At 41.6% G+C, this 16039-nt stretch overlaps 1 protein-coding gene across 1 annotated transcript in view; it reads left to right on the top strand.

Moving 5' to 3' along the window:
- DCX (doublecortin) overlaps positions 1 to 16039 on the top strand; it is a 115208-nt gene that overhangs the window by 76027 nt on the left and 23142 nt on the right. The window contains exons 4-5 of the mRNA XM_037512933.2: positions 3520 to 3622; positions 6014 to 6136. Coding sequence (XP_037368830.1) covers positions 3520 to 3622; positions 6014 to 6136 — 226 coding nt within the window. The remainder of the gene's footprint in view (positions 1 to 3519; positions 3623 to 6013; positions 6137 to 16039) is intronic.

A 16039-nucleotide genomic window follows, 5' to 3' on the forward strand; every position in this document is an offset into this window, starting at 1 on the left:
AGGATGATTATTGAATTAATAGTGCCAGGCAGTGACTGGGTCACTTGGCTGTGGTACTCAGTAAATCCCACGGCACCTGCAGATTCTCCATCCTAGTGCTAGACTCAAAATTGAAGTGCTCATTTTCAGTGTAGCTCAGTCCTTCCAATCTTGAACTCGATGAAGTCATTTCCTGAGTCTTGTTCGTCTTTGCCTCCCCAGTGCCAGAAGAATACAAAACCACTTTATATTACTGAGGAGTCAAAAGCACAGGCAGAGACTCGGATAGATTTGTATCTGTTTGGCTTCATCGCTTTCCACCTGAGTAATTTACTAATCGCCTCTGGTCTCAATTTTCTCATCTATAAAATAGTGTTGGAAATAATACTGACTTCTAGGATTTGTGGGAGAACAAAATGAGATGAGAGACTTGGAAGTACTTATCAAAGTGCTAAGAGTCACAGAGTAAGCATTCAGTCACTGGGAGTACAAGAGTACTAAAAGAGGTACTAAAACAATACCGAGAAACACTGCCAAGGTCGGGGACAGGTCAATGTGGGTTTTCACCCGTGCACTCAGTTGCGAGACCCCTCAGCTCAGGGTCCAACAACAATGGGGTTTACTTTAACAAACAGGAGTTTGGAGAAAGGGTAAGAGTTTCTAAGGCCACAGGTGGCTGGCTGTGTCACCCCAGACAATGTCCACAGTGCTCACTTGTCCTAAACAAAGACTGCTCATTCAAGGTTGTGCTATCCAGTTGACAATGGCCAGGAGCTGGTGGCACACTGGCAAGCAGTGGGCCAGGATCCAACTCACAGTAGCAACTGGAGGGAGGTGCTCACAGGTGGGGTTGCTGAGGTGATACCACAGCAACCCATAGCAACAGTCTGAAGGCTGGGCTGGACAGCACTGGATGGTGAACTAGACAGCAATGGAGGCAACAGCTCTGAGAGGTGGTGTTGAACGACACAATCAAAAACAGTAGATGGCACTGTCAGTGGTGCTGGACAACACTGGCCAGTAGTGCCATTCACCACCAATCACCAGGAGGTGGTTTCAGGCACACCAGTGTTAATGGTACGTTATGAGCTATTGGTATGAATATAATAATTAACAACTCTTTGAGACTCCAGGCTTTAGTCCAGTGGTGCTCCTTGCAGGCAATGTCAGAGGCAGGTCCAAAGGCAGGTGCAGCAGCCAGGTCTCTGCAAAGGACTATGGACATTTGCAGGTCTATGAAGTTCTGGTGAATCCTTCAGAAGTCTGTGCTCCATGCTTCTCTTCTTCAGAGGCTGGCTACTGAACACTTTCTTCAGAGGCCAGGAGCAGAATGTCTTATATCCTCTTTCAGGATCCCCCAACCTACAAACCTGATTTGACCATTTTTAGTTCTAAGCATCACCAGCTATCCCACACCAACCCATTTTTCTTTCTTTTTTTATTATATCTTTTATTTTATATATTTTTTACATCGTTCTTCATTTTTGTACAATGTATGTTTTCTCTTCTTGCTTATAGGCCCTGTGAAATTCCCACCACCAGTTCACCTGTGAACCATCACGGTAGTCCCTTGTGCTCTTCCTACTCCTGTTTTGATCCTACTCCCTTCTCCCCTGCCCCTGCGGAATGTCTCTGGTTTATAGTTGCTTGTTGATTTTGATTTTCACTTTATTATAATTACTTTTTTACCCAGATCCCTTATTTGGATCCTCTACATTCCTCCTTTAAGCATTTTTCAATCTGAATAATTAACTCACAAACTCAACTCACACCTGATTGGTCTGTTGAGCTCAGACCTTGTTGGTCTGTTTACAATCCAGGCACCAAATGCAAAAGGGAAAAGCCTGGCACCTGCACAGACTAGACCTCCCCTGAGGCCAGGCAGATTCATGGGCAGGTGGGCTCTGAGGAGCCATGGTCAGAGCTGGCCTCAGTGGGGCTGGAGGCACACGGCACCTGGTGGCCCTTCACTGGGGCTGGGTGTAACAATGCAAAGGAGAGGAGGGCCTGCAGCAACGTTGGGATGCAGGTCCCAGCTGCTGCAGGGTGAGTCTGCTGGGAGCCCACCTGATGTCCTGGCACTCCATGGGCCTCTTACACTGAGAGTGGTGGGCAGTTTTTAGAGCAGCCACACTGGCTGGCCTTTAGACCATACACACTGAGGCAGGTGGTGCCAACAAAGCTGGTCATGCCCTGCTGCTTGTGCCATGGGGATCCAGTTTCAGTAGCTCTGACTGTCATTATATGGTTGTGGAATGAACGGGTGAGGGACAAGTGGACTGGAGAAGGATGTCGGCCATTTGATGAGATCAGGACCCAAGGCTAAGAAGAGGCTTCATAGGAGCTACTCTGGCAGTCTTCCAAGTCTCTGGGTAGCTCTTGGATGATTGGGGGACTGAGACAATAGGGTAATCTTTAAGCAGCTCTTGCTTTCTTTAAAACTTGCAATCATCTTGACCGGGGGAACAGAGATTGAATAGACCCTGGGTGGGGGATGATACTATTCATATAAACATGTCTCAAACATAACACATTACTCTCCGTGCCCAGCAAGCTGTTGTTGGCTTGTGAGTACTGTGTTTTTCAAAAGTCGTTTCTGGCAGTTTGAATAGCTAGCTTAGAACAATTAGAAGCTTTGAATACTTTCAAGCTAAGGATTGGGATAAAAATGTTTTGACTCTATAATTTCTCCTGGGGTTTCCCTGATGTGCTGGACTAATTATCAGATATAATTAGGAAAACTGAGATGTGGGGAGACTGCAGGGAGCAGCATACTTTCCCAGGGATCCTCATTTCCTAGTGCAGAAAAGTTTGGGGAGACTCTATTGTGGAGGAGCAGCAATGCAGAGGGCACTGGAGTGCAGAAAGGATCCTGGGAACATGACTTTACTAGCACAGTCTCAAGCCTATGGGGAACCATTGTTCTTGATTAAGTTTTCAGTGATCAAGACAGTTTATTTCCCCCTCCTGATTCCTCAGGGAAGAACTGTATTCTGGGCAAACTCCAGACTCTTGGCCCACTTTCAGCAGAAGTGAAATTTCTGTGGGTCTAAAGCAATTAAGAACTGCTGTCCTTCTTTTAAAACTCATGAAGATGAGGAAAGGAACTTCCACCCCTCAGTCAACCAGAGTTTATCTACCCTTGGCTGGCAGATCTTTCTCCTTTACCTCGGGCTAGCCTCATTGGCCCAGAGCTGAGCTAAGAGCACGCTGTCTTTGAAGCTGTCTTGAGAAAAGGTGGCATTTGTAGGATCATCTGTTGACTGACTCTTATTCAGAGGGGGCCATTCCATTTTAACATGATCTTGAAGTTACTCTTGATGCAGTGGAATCAAAACTCAACACAGGGGATATGGAACACTGTGACACTGGATCCCTTTCCTGCTAGTGCCCACAGCAGAGACCTTGACTCAGGTATTTTGAGTAAAGGAGAATGCTCAGACTAGAGGAGATGGCTCAGGTGTAAAGATTTATACCCTCGCCAACATGATATGAAGCTCATACTCACAAGGCCATTGAATGTTTCTGCTTCCTCCATAGGTAACCTGCCTCCATGATTTCTTTGGCGATGATGATGTGTTTATTGCCTGTGGTCCTGAAAAATTTCGTTATGCTCAGGATGACTTCTCTCTGGATGAAAACGGTCAGTAGTAACTGGGTTTTATTTTACTTTTAAAAAAAAGATTCATTTATTTATGCATACAAGAGCTGGGGTGTAGGCCAGAGGTGCAGGGGTGAGAGGATTCACCAGAGACAGAGTGGGGAGCAGAACAGGCAGATTGACAGAAATACACTGCTGAGGGGAGCAGCGGGTGAGTCAGGAGAGGTCTGCTGTTCCATAAGGGTATCTCCCTGGCCGGGGATCGAACTCGTGCTGCAGTGGCTGCAGAGAGCTTCTTAGTGCTTAGACTTAACCCCTTGCACCAGCAGGGAGGCCCAGTAACTGGGTTTTATTGATCCATTGTCCTCCCCCCTTCTATTCCTTAGGATTTGAGACACCGAGCTCTTTTTCCAGTGGTGCTCCTATGGGCTAGAGAACATTCATTCATGGTCTCTCAAAGGCAAATAACATTTGTTTGTTAGTCTTTCTCCTGCATATTTGTATACATGAGTCACTAAGCGAAAGGTTGATTGGTTGTACCAGATGCCCAGCCTCCAAACTCAATAAAATTCATTATTGACTCCAATAGTGACCATATTTCTTATGCCACATGTTGTGGCACAATCACACCACAGGGAGGAACATCTGGAACCAGAACTTGGATGTTGCATGTGTGCATTTTTCTCTAGTCAACATCCTCCACAGTGGTTCCACTTTAGAAATATTTTCCACTGTATTCCTAGTGTCAACTCTTTTCCCTTTCCCCACCTCCTGGCTTGGTGCCCCTTCCCCTGTTTTGTGACTCAAGATTCCAGCAGGTTGTTAATCTCAGGAAGGAGGTGAACATCTACCCATCTCCTTCTGGGAAAGTCCAAGCTCCAGGTATAAGCTACTGTGAATTAGCTCACACAGCAACACAGTTAGGATATGATCCTAATGGAAAGACACATTCAAAACTTATGTCCCACTTATGAGGAGGGAAAGTGGAAAAATACAGAGTTGTACTAATATAGACTTTATAAACACTCCGGAGACAAGGATTCTGAATGAGGTGGCTTTTCTGCTGTGGTCCTTTTGAGAAGAGGCAATTGACTATAAGAGTCAAACAAATCCTAGGCTATGTCCAATTTCCTGTACTTTCTACATCTCCAGCTGTACACAGTGATCACCAGAATTTGTCAAGTAGAACAAGAAAAACTCAACTTGCCAGAAAAGATTTCCTAACTTTTCTAGGTAATTGATATTTCAATGTAGCTTTAAGTAGGAGGAAACACGGAGGTGTCCAAAGACTGCCTTTACCTTGGTGTTTGTTCTGCTATTTTCTCCCTTTGTTTCCCTAAGCAAGAGGCTAAGATCTTTGTATTCTCATCAGCAGAATGAGTGTGTTGATCTTCCTAATGAAGTTAGCACCCTCAGTGCCTAAAAACACCAGAGTAGGGGTACTGAGTGGCCTGCTAGGAATGGAGCTTTCAATGTGTCAAGTCTGGGATGAGGGCAAGTAGCAGGGACATTTGGCAGACTGTCCTACCCACCATGAGCCTTCATAATTTCCAAATGACAGTCACTACTGGTCCATTTAGTCATTAAATTGGCATATGGAATTACGATAACATGCACTGAAAATCGGAAAGCACTCTGTGAATACAAGATGGCAGTCGTGGTGATAATGCTTATTCAGATAAAATGAACATGAAGTCCCTAACATGCTTATTACAATATGTGGCATATAATGAACAATAAATGGTAGCTCCCCCCCTTTATTTTTTTTTAAAGATTTATTTATACAAGAGCTGGGGTACAGGCCAGAGGCTTGGGAGGGTAAGAAGATTCACCAGAGACAGAGCTGGGAGCAGAACAGGCAGACAGACCAAAAGCACTGCTGAGGGGAGCAGCAGGCGAGACAGGAGAGGTCTGCTGCACCATGTGGGTATGTGGGTAGCTCCCTGGCCACCTGGGAATCGAACCCACACTGCAGAGGCTGCAGACAGCTTCACAGCACTGTGCTCAACGCACTGCTCCACTGGCCCTCCCTCCCCCTTTAAATTCCTCATGGAGGCTTCATCTATTTGGCTGTCAATCCCTTCTCTAAAGAAATTAATGAAACATCATGTCAATGGGTGTTATTCAGAGACATGACTGGGTTGTCCACAAATGATTGAGTTGACTATTAAATTACCTACCCGACCTGCTTTTCAATTCCTTTCCCTGTGCCCATAATCCAGGGATTTAAGCACCTCCTTTAGCCAAGGTGATTTATGACAATTTCTGCCAAGCCTCTCTCCAGAACCAGTATTCCTACAAACAACGAGGACACTGTGCTGTCTTTTGCACTGTTCCTTTGGCCTGTGGTGGTTATTCCCATTTCCAGGGGCTGGGAACAATCTAAACCGTCTCTTCTGACTCTGCTAAATCATCTATGTCCTTTGCTTCCAGAATGCCGAGTCATGAAGGGAAACCCATCAGCCACCGCTGGCCCAAAGGCATCTCCAACACCTCAGAAGAGTTCAGCTAAGAGCCCCGGTCCCATGCGCCGGAGCAAGTCTCCAGCTGACTCAGGTAACGACCAAGACGGTGAGTGCTCTTCTCCTATCTGTGCACGCTGACTTTATTTATGGAGGCCAATCGCTCTGCATGCAGAGGAATGAGTTCCTCGTGAACATCATTGTGTCTCCATGACCCCATGTCTATCAATTCGTAGATTAAACAGTCAAATTTGCTTGGCGTCATGGAGACATAGCCACAACCTTGATTCTACTCAAGTGGATGCAGATCAGTCTGGCTTGTTTTGCCATGCTTGCTGTAGTGTTGATTGTCATGATTGTCTTCATGGTCGTTATATTCAGCATCATCCAGCAAAAGCATAGTCAAGGAAGTAATCAAGTCAAACATAAATTTGATATAGAAAATCACAATCAGAAACAAGGATTTAATAAAACATGCCATCCTAAAGTATCATCATAGTTGATGCACTTGAGCTTCCAACTTGACTTTGCACAGCTTACGTGTCAAAACCAAAGGGAAGCAAGATGAATTGCATCTTTCTAATAATGGGGAAGAAAGGATAGGCCAGACTCTTAGAGGAAACAGAGATTTGCCATACAGGGTTTTTGTTTAGTGGATGGTGAGTAATCTATAAAACACGATCTTTGCATCACTGCCAACCCATGAACAATCAGCCTGTGGCAAGAAAAATGTCAATCAACTATGCATGAAGCCAAACACATCCTCCAGCATGGCTTTATAGATGAAGGCAGCAATGTGTTGGTTTATGCTACAGTGCAAGGGTTCAGGAGCCACACTTTGAGTTACACTGTTCTAAAAGGCAAGAGGTCATGCAGGTCCAAGTTTAGAAGCTCATTTGACTCATACACAGACAATTTTAGTTCCTCATGTTCAGGAAATGATATGGTCCGGAAGACTTATACGTCTGCCCCCCTGGAGCTCAATGTTCACCAGAAAAATTCTAGCTTGAGAACCCGGGGGCACAGAGCATAAGCATTTTCTGTCTCCATCAGTTTGCGGCAGCTTGACCAACTTAATTGGCTTTGAAATGCCTGTGGGGACAAAAAGTAAGGCAAGTGGAATCAGCCTGTCCTGCTGGCATCACACTGCTAGCAACGTGCATATCACAGCATCTCTTTAATTTTAGGCAGAAGAAACTAAATGATGAAAAGGCAAATCGGGCTTTCACACCTCCATGTCTTGCATACCCTGTTCCCTATACCTGGATTGCCATCCATGTAACCCACCACTCTTTGCTTGAAAACTCCTATTCATCCTTCAAGAGCACAAATAGAAACAATGATTTAATTCTCTATAATATCATAGCATGTCCTCATATCTCTGGGATAATATTCACCACACTGTGTTGTAAAGTACGTCTTCACCTGTCTACTACCTTAAGTACTGAGCCTCTCAAGGGCAAGGTATTGTGTTCATTTTTGAATCCTCAGTACCAAACACAGATCCTGGGTCCTAGTAGATTTTCAAATAACTGTTTGTTAATGACAAGATAGATACAAAAGAGTACCTATTTTACCCAGCATGGTGCTAGAAGCTTAGTAAGCTTTTAGCATATTGTTAAAGGGATAACAATGTCTGTGGTCGGTGACATTTTGGTTAAGTATATAGAACAGCACAAGAATCTAAACAACCTCATATTGCTGAAACTCTGAAGACCGAGGTTTTAGCCCTTGGATTGAAAATGAAATTGTTAGTACAGGTTCACAGATTCTAAGTAAGGCCTTGCAAAGCAATAGGCTTTGCAATACCTGGTCAGGATTCATAAATTCTGGCAATGATTGCTTAGCTAAACATCTTTTTCAGAAATATCACTGGGTATTACAGGGATTCTAAGCTGTATTACTTATGTCTTGCTATGAAACAAATTACCCCAAACTTTAATGGCTGAAAAAAAGAATTTATTATCTTGCAATTTCTATGGGCCAGGAATGCTGGAATAGCTAAGGTGTGTGGTTCTTTTAGGCTCAGTTGCAGGCAAGGTATTGGTAGTGGCTGCAGGCATCTGAAGACTCAACTGGGACTATGGGATCCATTTTCAAGATGGCTTTTGGGAGGACTGTCCTTCCAACAGGGAGGGAACAAGGAAGAAGATTCAGTGCCTTTTATGATATACTCTCCAAAGCCACACACAGTCACTTCTATTTTAGTCTATTCATTAGAAGCAGTTACTAAGTCAGTCCAGCCCACATTCAAGAGGAGGGGAATCAGGCTCTACATATTGAAGGGTGGAGTATCAAAGAATTTATGGACCTATTTTTAAAACAGCACAAGCACATAACCCATTAGTTAAAAATGCTGTGGTGGCAGCAGCTTGAAGTAGATTCTCTTTGCAGACTGTAGCCAATTTGGTTACCCACAAGTAATTTAACACAGTTTAAACATATGCCAAAGCATTGATCTCCAACATGCTACCTACAGAATTTCACTTCTACAAAATATGAACCTCTGTGATTCTTCTAAGATATTATAGACATAGGAGGAATGCATTAGGAATGCTTTTGTCAATTCAAATTGTCAAATGAGTGTCAAATTGAAAGGAGTTACAATAGATTCAACCCAGGCCTAGGCAGGCAAGATCTGCTCTTGCTCCTTCAAACTTCCCTTGCTAGTGAGAAGCAGTAAGGATGTAGCACACACACAGGATAAACAGAGTAACCAATTTGAGGGGGTATGGCAGTGCCACACCTGAATTGCACCTAACCTTGGAAGGCCCAGCTACACCACTTTCCAGTTTCACAGTTTTGTGACTCGGACTAAGTTTCATCTCCAAGACTTCATTTCATTTTGGATAAGACAGAATTTGCGTGTCTATAGACAAAAATAATTTTCCATTGTTATCAGTCATTTTTAATTTACAGAACTGTGCAATAACTTCCATAGAATGGGAGTCAGGTAACCAGAAGTTTATGACAGAGATAATGCATATTTTTTCATTAGCATAAATTCCTCCTTACAGACACTAAGAAGACTTATTTCATAAAGTGCCAAGCTTTTTCTGAGCTATTAGCAAGGGACTTATGCAGGTTTAATGTACATCTGATCAAAGAATAATGCCATTGGGTGGGACTGAAATTCTTTGTTCTATTTTTAGGAGATGGTAGTACCACCCTGTTTTCATTCTGTGTTAATCTGTCTTGGGTCTGGGACTTGCGGATGGATTCACATTCCTTCATTCAATCTGAATAACTAAAGGTTATGGAAGATAGGATACTTCCAGCGAATTTTAACTACTTTTTTTGAAGACAAAAGAAAGTCCAAAATGACCCTCTCTAGCAAGAACTCAACCAAATGAAGTATTGGCTCAGTTCAGGTTCAATTAAAGGAATGTTTTTATATTCTAGTTCATTAAAAATATGTGTTTGATTCTGGTTTAAACAATGTTGGTAAATTAAATATATATGTATTATATATGTACACATGATCCAATTCATGGTTCAGTTCTGTGTTCAGTTTGACTTGAGGCTTAGTAAATTTATGCTATTTGGTTTAAAATTTGTGTCATAACAACATTCCTATTCCTTAGTTCATAACTTGTCCCTTTCCTCTTTCTGCCCCAAATTCAAGTTAAGGAAGGATTTGGTGGTCCATATAACATTGCTATAAGGAGCTCATTTTCACTAGGCAGAACTGATGGACTCTTAGAATCCCAGCCCAATTAACAATGTCTGTCTTTAAAGTCAGTCCAGGCAGTGGGGTTTCTCTTTGTTTTTGTTATTGTCTCTTTTGCTGTGCAGAAGCTCTTTAATTTGATGTAGTCCCAGCTGTTTATCTTTGTCTTCACTATCACTGCTTTGGGTGATGTGTCTGTAAAGATGTCTTTGATGTGCATATCACGTAGTGTTTTGCCTATATTTCCTTCTATGTATTTTATGGTTTCTGGTCTTATGTCTAGTTCTTTAATCCATTTTGAGTTGATTTTTGTATATGGTGTGAGGTAGTGGTCAAGCTTCATTCTTTTCCATATGATCCAGCAATTCCACTCCTAGGTATTTACCCAAAGGACACAAAAACATCAATTCCAAAGAGCACCTGCATCCCTATGTTTATAGCAGCACTGTTTACAATAGCTAAGCTTTGGAAACAACCCAAATGCCCAAAAATAGATGACTGGATCAAAAAGATGTGGCCCATATACACCATGGAATATTACTCAGCATTCAAAAACGATAAACACATGCAATTTGCAGCAACATGGATGGCGCTGGAAGGGATCATGCTCAGCGAAATAAGCCAGAAAGAAAAAGAAAAATACTGGATGGTCTCACTCATAGCAGGAATCTAGAAAACTTAAATAAGGGACCAGGAAAATGAATAACTATAAGAAAGTGAAAATCAAAATCAATAAAAAACTATGAACCAGAGACACTCTATGGGGGGTGGGGGGTGGGGAGGGGAGGGATTGGGGTCAAATAAGGGGGTTGCAATTGTATGGGGAATATAAAAATAAAATTTATTTAAAAAAATAAAAAATAAAAAAAATAAAGTCAGTCCAGGGACTGCAGTAAGCAGATAAAATCTGAGCCCAGAAGGCTCCAATGGGATGTTTGAAGAAAGTTTATGCACTGCCACATTTTGATTAACCCAGGACTTGCCATCTTGATAGGCAAAGATAAGCCTGGAATTAGAACTAAATGTAGTTATTTCTAGCGTGTCTCTTTGTTAACCTTAGAGTCATTAATGTGTTAAATTTTCCCTTTATCTAAGTACCCTCAATGGAATTGAATTGAATTAAAAGGACAAAGTCGCTAGTTGCTGGGAAGGAATCTTTTCGTTTTCTTTATTTTTTAAAAGAAGCCTCCAAAAGAGCTAATTACTAGCCCTGGAAGGTTGAGAGTGTGGTAATATGACAATTAGTTTGCTATTCCTCAGCAGTAAATCATTGTCGCTGCAAGACAGTGTTCCCCAGCTCCTTCCCTTAACCTATGTGCGCCTACTCCTAAAAGTCAAACCTTTCCTGTTCCCAAAATCCCAAAAGGGGGATTTTGAAATCCCCTTTTCAAAATGGATTTGAAAGGGGAGGTCAAGGGACATAAAACAGTGTGTGTGTGTGTGTGTGTGTGTGTGTGTGTGAAAATTGTATCCCAGAGTCCTTCTTTTTTATTTTATTTTTTTACATCATTGTTCATTTTTGAACAATATTTGCTTCCCCCCCACCCCCTCAGGTGTAGTCCCCATAGAGTTTCCTTCACCAATGCACCCGTGCACCGTCACCTCAGTCCCCTGTGCTCCTCCTTCCCTCCCTCTGATCCCTCTCCCTCCTCCTCCCCTGCAGGATGTCTCTGATTTATAATTGCCTATTTTTGCTTTGTTGTGTTTTGTACTGTTATTATTCTTTTACACTGATGTCTTATTGGGTTCCCCTATATTGCTGCTATAAGTGAAACCATCTGGTATTTTTCTTTTTCCTTCTGACTTATTTCACTGAGCATAATTCCTTCTAGCTCCATCCACATTGCTGCGAATGGCATGATTTTATCTTTTTTGATTGCTGAATAATATTGCATTGTGTATATATGCCACATCTTCTTCATCCAGTCATCTATTTTTGGGCATTTGAGTTGTTTCCAGGCTTTACCTATTGTAAATAGTGCTGCAATAAACATAGGTGTACAGGTGTTCTTTTGAATCCATGTTTTTGTGTCCTTTGGGTAGATCCCTAGGAGTGGAATTGCCAGGTCGTGTGTTAGCTCCAGAGTCCTTCTGTTCTGAACGCAGTGGGCCACTTTGGTTGTCTAAGATGGAGGGAACTGGCCATTCTGACCTTCCTGAATGTACCTGTCTAGAACAGCTCTGGCCAATAGAAATATAATGTGAGACAAAAATACAAGATTTATATGTAATTTTAAATTTTATGGTAGCCACAGTTAAAAGAAACAGGTCAAATTCATTTTGAGAATATATTTTATTTTACTCAGTATACCCAAAATATTATAAATATTATAATTTTACCATATAATCATATGAGAAATTATTGAGATCTTTTACACTCTTTGAAACTGGATTATATTTTATACTTAGTAGCATATCTCATTTCTAAATAATAACACTTCAAATGCTCAATAGCCACATGTGACTAGGGGCTACCATGTTAGACAGCACAATACCTTGCTTCTCAATCTAAGAGAGGTTTCAAGATAACATATCTTTTTACATGAATTAAATGCTTTGCACTTTGGTTGCTCATCAATAGTATTATCACTTAGGTTAAAACGGGATAATTATCCAGTTTTTAAAAATTATTAAAGTAACATGGAATTGTAATATGTAAGTTTCAGGTGTATAGCATTATTATTCAACAACTGTATATATTTTGTAATGATTGTCACTAGAAGTTTAGTTTCCACCCACCACTATAGAATTGACCCCTTAATCCATTTTACCTACCTCCAAACCCCTTCCCCTCTGGTAACCACCTGTCTGCTCTCTACTGGAAAATAGATATATAAGATGTGGTACACACACACACACACACACACGAATACTATTTCAGCTATTAAAAAGATGAAATCTTGTCATTTGTGACAACAAGGCTGCACCTTAAAGGGATTATGCTAAGTGAAGTAAATCCAATGTATTTTTTTCAGATTAGGGAGTTAAGATATAGAGGTTTAGTGTCTTATGATCTTCCCAATGTCACACAACTATTGAATCTCAAGAACCAGGGCCCACCTCTGTTGACTTCTAAACAGGAATTCCTTTCCATGTCCCTGAGACATGGTGAATAGAAAGGCCTCGCTCTCTGCTTCTCTGCTTCCTTCTGCCTTTCCCCTTTCTGGGCATCAATGTAGGAGGCAAGGGTGGGGGGTGGTACAGGTGTCATTCTCTTGGTGCTGCATAGAGCACAACCATGAGTAATTAGTGACCTTTGCTTCCATTGACCAATCCTACACATTCCATCAGCTCTCTTGCTGTAATTCCCAGGGGAAGTGGTGCCCTTGGCAACATTATGGAAAGGGAAAACTTCCCTTAACACTTCCCTATTCTGAGTCTTTCTAAAACCCTAGTTTATGTCTAAGTAGAACTGTCCTATGTCTAAGGCAACTTTTCCATTGTCATTAGAGAGCTGCTTAGGAAACAGTTGGACCAAACATTATAATGGTGGCCACTGAGCACCCCACATGGCATGGGGTATTGTGACGTTGGCTCATTTTCCTGCAATAGGAGCCCTAGCAGCATACCACAGCCTAGTACTTGTTTTTAAATACAATCCAATCTCCAAAGTTTGTGTGGAGTAACCTAGGATTGCTAGCCACTATGAGAAAAAAGAATAAGACAAATTACCTGTCCCTAAAAAGTTTGATGTACTTGTAATCACTATACATATAAATTTAGCCCAAAAATTATTTGTAAGTACTTATTTATCATTGTGTGCCAGGCAATGGTTCTAATCATTTTACATTTATTAATTCATTTAAACTTTACAACAATCTTATAAGTAGGTACTATTATTCCCATTTTACAGATAAAGAAATTAGGGCATATGAAATTTTAGTGACCTACACAAGATCACACACCTAGTAAGTGGTGGAGCTGGGATTTAATTCAGGCAATTTGGCTCTGTATTCCACAATTTAACCACTGCACTGTGGGGGCTAAATAGGAGTTAATGGTAATAGTTTGTTAAAATGCCAAATGAATAGCACTTAAGAGCATAAGTGCTATTGGAAGTATTACAGTTCGTAGGAAAAAGAGCTCATCGGGGTTTGGGTGCTAAGGAATGGCTTCCTGGAGAACTTGGACTTGAAGGAATATAATAGTTCAATTAATAAGAAAATAGATACTACTGGCAGAGGGGGAAGCATGAACAAGGAGCAGAGGTCATGGTGAATATGACATATCAGGGTACAGGGAGGAAGCTGTTACATCTACACATCCAGCCCCAACTTTCCTTCTGAATGTCAAACCCATGAATGCCTACCTATAATCCTGCTTATATATGCCACATACGGTGTGTCTGAAAATCAAAAACCATTTTCCCCTTTCGATTCCTTGATGATAGAATCTTCTATGCTATGCTGTGCTACTCTACTCTCTTCCCCAAGTCCAACACCTTGGTTTTAATTCATCCTGCTCTTTAATTCTTACTGCTCTTTAATTCTTCGTGTCCACAATATGCTGCTATAGCTTTTGTCGAGCCTTTGAAACACCTCCACTTTTATCACACAGAAGCCCCTTCCTTTCCCACATTGTCTGATACCTAAATTACTCCACAGACTTCTAGTTGTATCTGCTTCATTTCGTATCTCTGCCCCTTATGCATCTGGTATGATGCTAACACATTTATGGTCCTAAAACATCATTTCTGTTGTGTTACTTCCCTGCCCCTGAACCTTCAATGGCCCCACAATGTGTTCACTGAAACCCCCCACACCCCAGAGGGGTAAAAAAGGAGAAGAACAGAGGGCTAAGGACTGTAATTTTGGGAAGCAAATAAATATGCAAAATAAAACAAATGCAAAACCCAAAAATGATGGTCTTCACTCAGGAACATTTCAGTCCTCTATTGCCTGAACTACCAGTCAGAGAATTAGTCCTCAGCCTGGGTAGATTGATTGTGGAGGGGGCTGTCCTAACTCAGTGTCTCTATATTGTATGTTACTCAATTCCTTTGATTTCTATAATAGTAGCGGTAGTAGTACTATCAATAGAAGGTGCCGTTTATTCAGCCCTTCCTATGTGTTAGGAACTTGGCTATGCATTCGTTGTATAGTTTGTCATGTAACCCTCAAAGGAACAACAAATGATATATGAATTATGTCATTCAAATGTTGCATATGGGAATACTGAGACTCACAGAAACTCACAGTCACAGAGGTTAGGTTGTGTCCAAGGATACACATCTAGGAAATGGCTAAGCCAAGATTTAAAACATTGACTGGTTCCATGGTATGTGTCCTTTCCACAAATTAAGAGTGGTACAGTTTATTAGGCACTTAGTTCCACCATCATAAAAGCAGTAGTGAACATTGACAACAGGCTTGTCTGCATTGTCAACCAGAAATATGTTCTCAGCAGAACCACTTTTGATAGAAAATGAACGGTGACAGCATTATCAAGCTTTAGAAAACAATCCCGGCACTTTGACCAGTTCTCTTACAGATGTCCTCTTCTTGAGGGGAACTGATCTGAGTAGCTATTGCAGGATGTGGTATACATATTCGTTTTGCAACAGGAAGAGAAAGACTCTCATTCCTCTTATTTAAAGCATCTACAACAGCGGGCTGTCCAAGGCTCTGTAGGGAATAGATTTAAAATCCCAGTTCCATCATCTGAAGCCACAGTGTCTCGCAACCTATGATTGAATTTGGGCTGAGAACCAGCCCTATGATCAAATCAGTGAACAACTCTTTCTGGACTCTCAGTTCTTGCTTCCCTAATGGAGGGGTCTGAGTAAAGGCACAAAAGCCTCCCCACTGAGCAGAGACAATTAGCCAAACCAATCCAGACACCCCACCCAAAGGCTCTTCGAAATGAATGTGTGAAAATGACAAGCTCTGTTTCTTGGCCTTGTTCTGAAGTAAGTTGAAACTACTTTGGTTCCACTTGGATGACTTTCCAGAAAAACTCCCTGTATATGTAGTAAGAAAATAGGGAGTCTTTTGACTGGAATAAAGGAAAGCTTAGAGCATCTTGATATGAGAAAGTGGTTGAATTGTATATAGAGATTTTCCTCTGCAAGGCATAGGCAAAAGGTCACAGTGGCAGATATGGGATGTGCTAAACATAAGGAAATTTTGAGATGAATCCGTGAGCAAACACCCAAAGCCACCATCCATTGAGGGAAGGCAGTTTACACCATTTAAGTGAGTCCTATTCTTTCTGAGTCTCTATATCCTGTGATTAAGAGATCAGTAATTCCTGATCACTGTTCATTGGGCTTATCAAGAGAAACATCTGAGTTCATTTGTGGTAAAAGGCTTGGAAAACATTTGTAGA

This window comes from Talpa occidentalis, unplaced genomic scaffold (genome assembly GCF_014898055.3).
Source record: "Talpa occidentalis isolate TD23 unplaced genomic scaffold, MPIMG_talOcc4v2.1 talOcc4.15, whole genome shotgun sequence".
Lineage (NCBI taxonomy): Eukaryota > Metazoa > Chordata > Mammalia > Eulipotyphla > Talpidae > Talpa > Talpa occidentalis.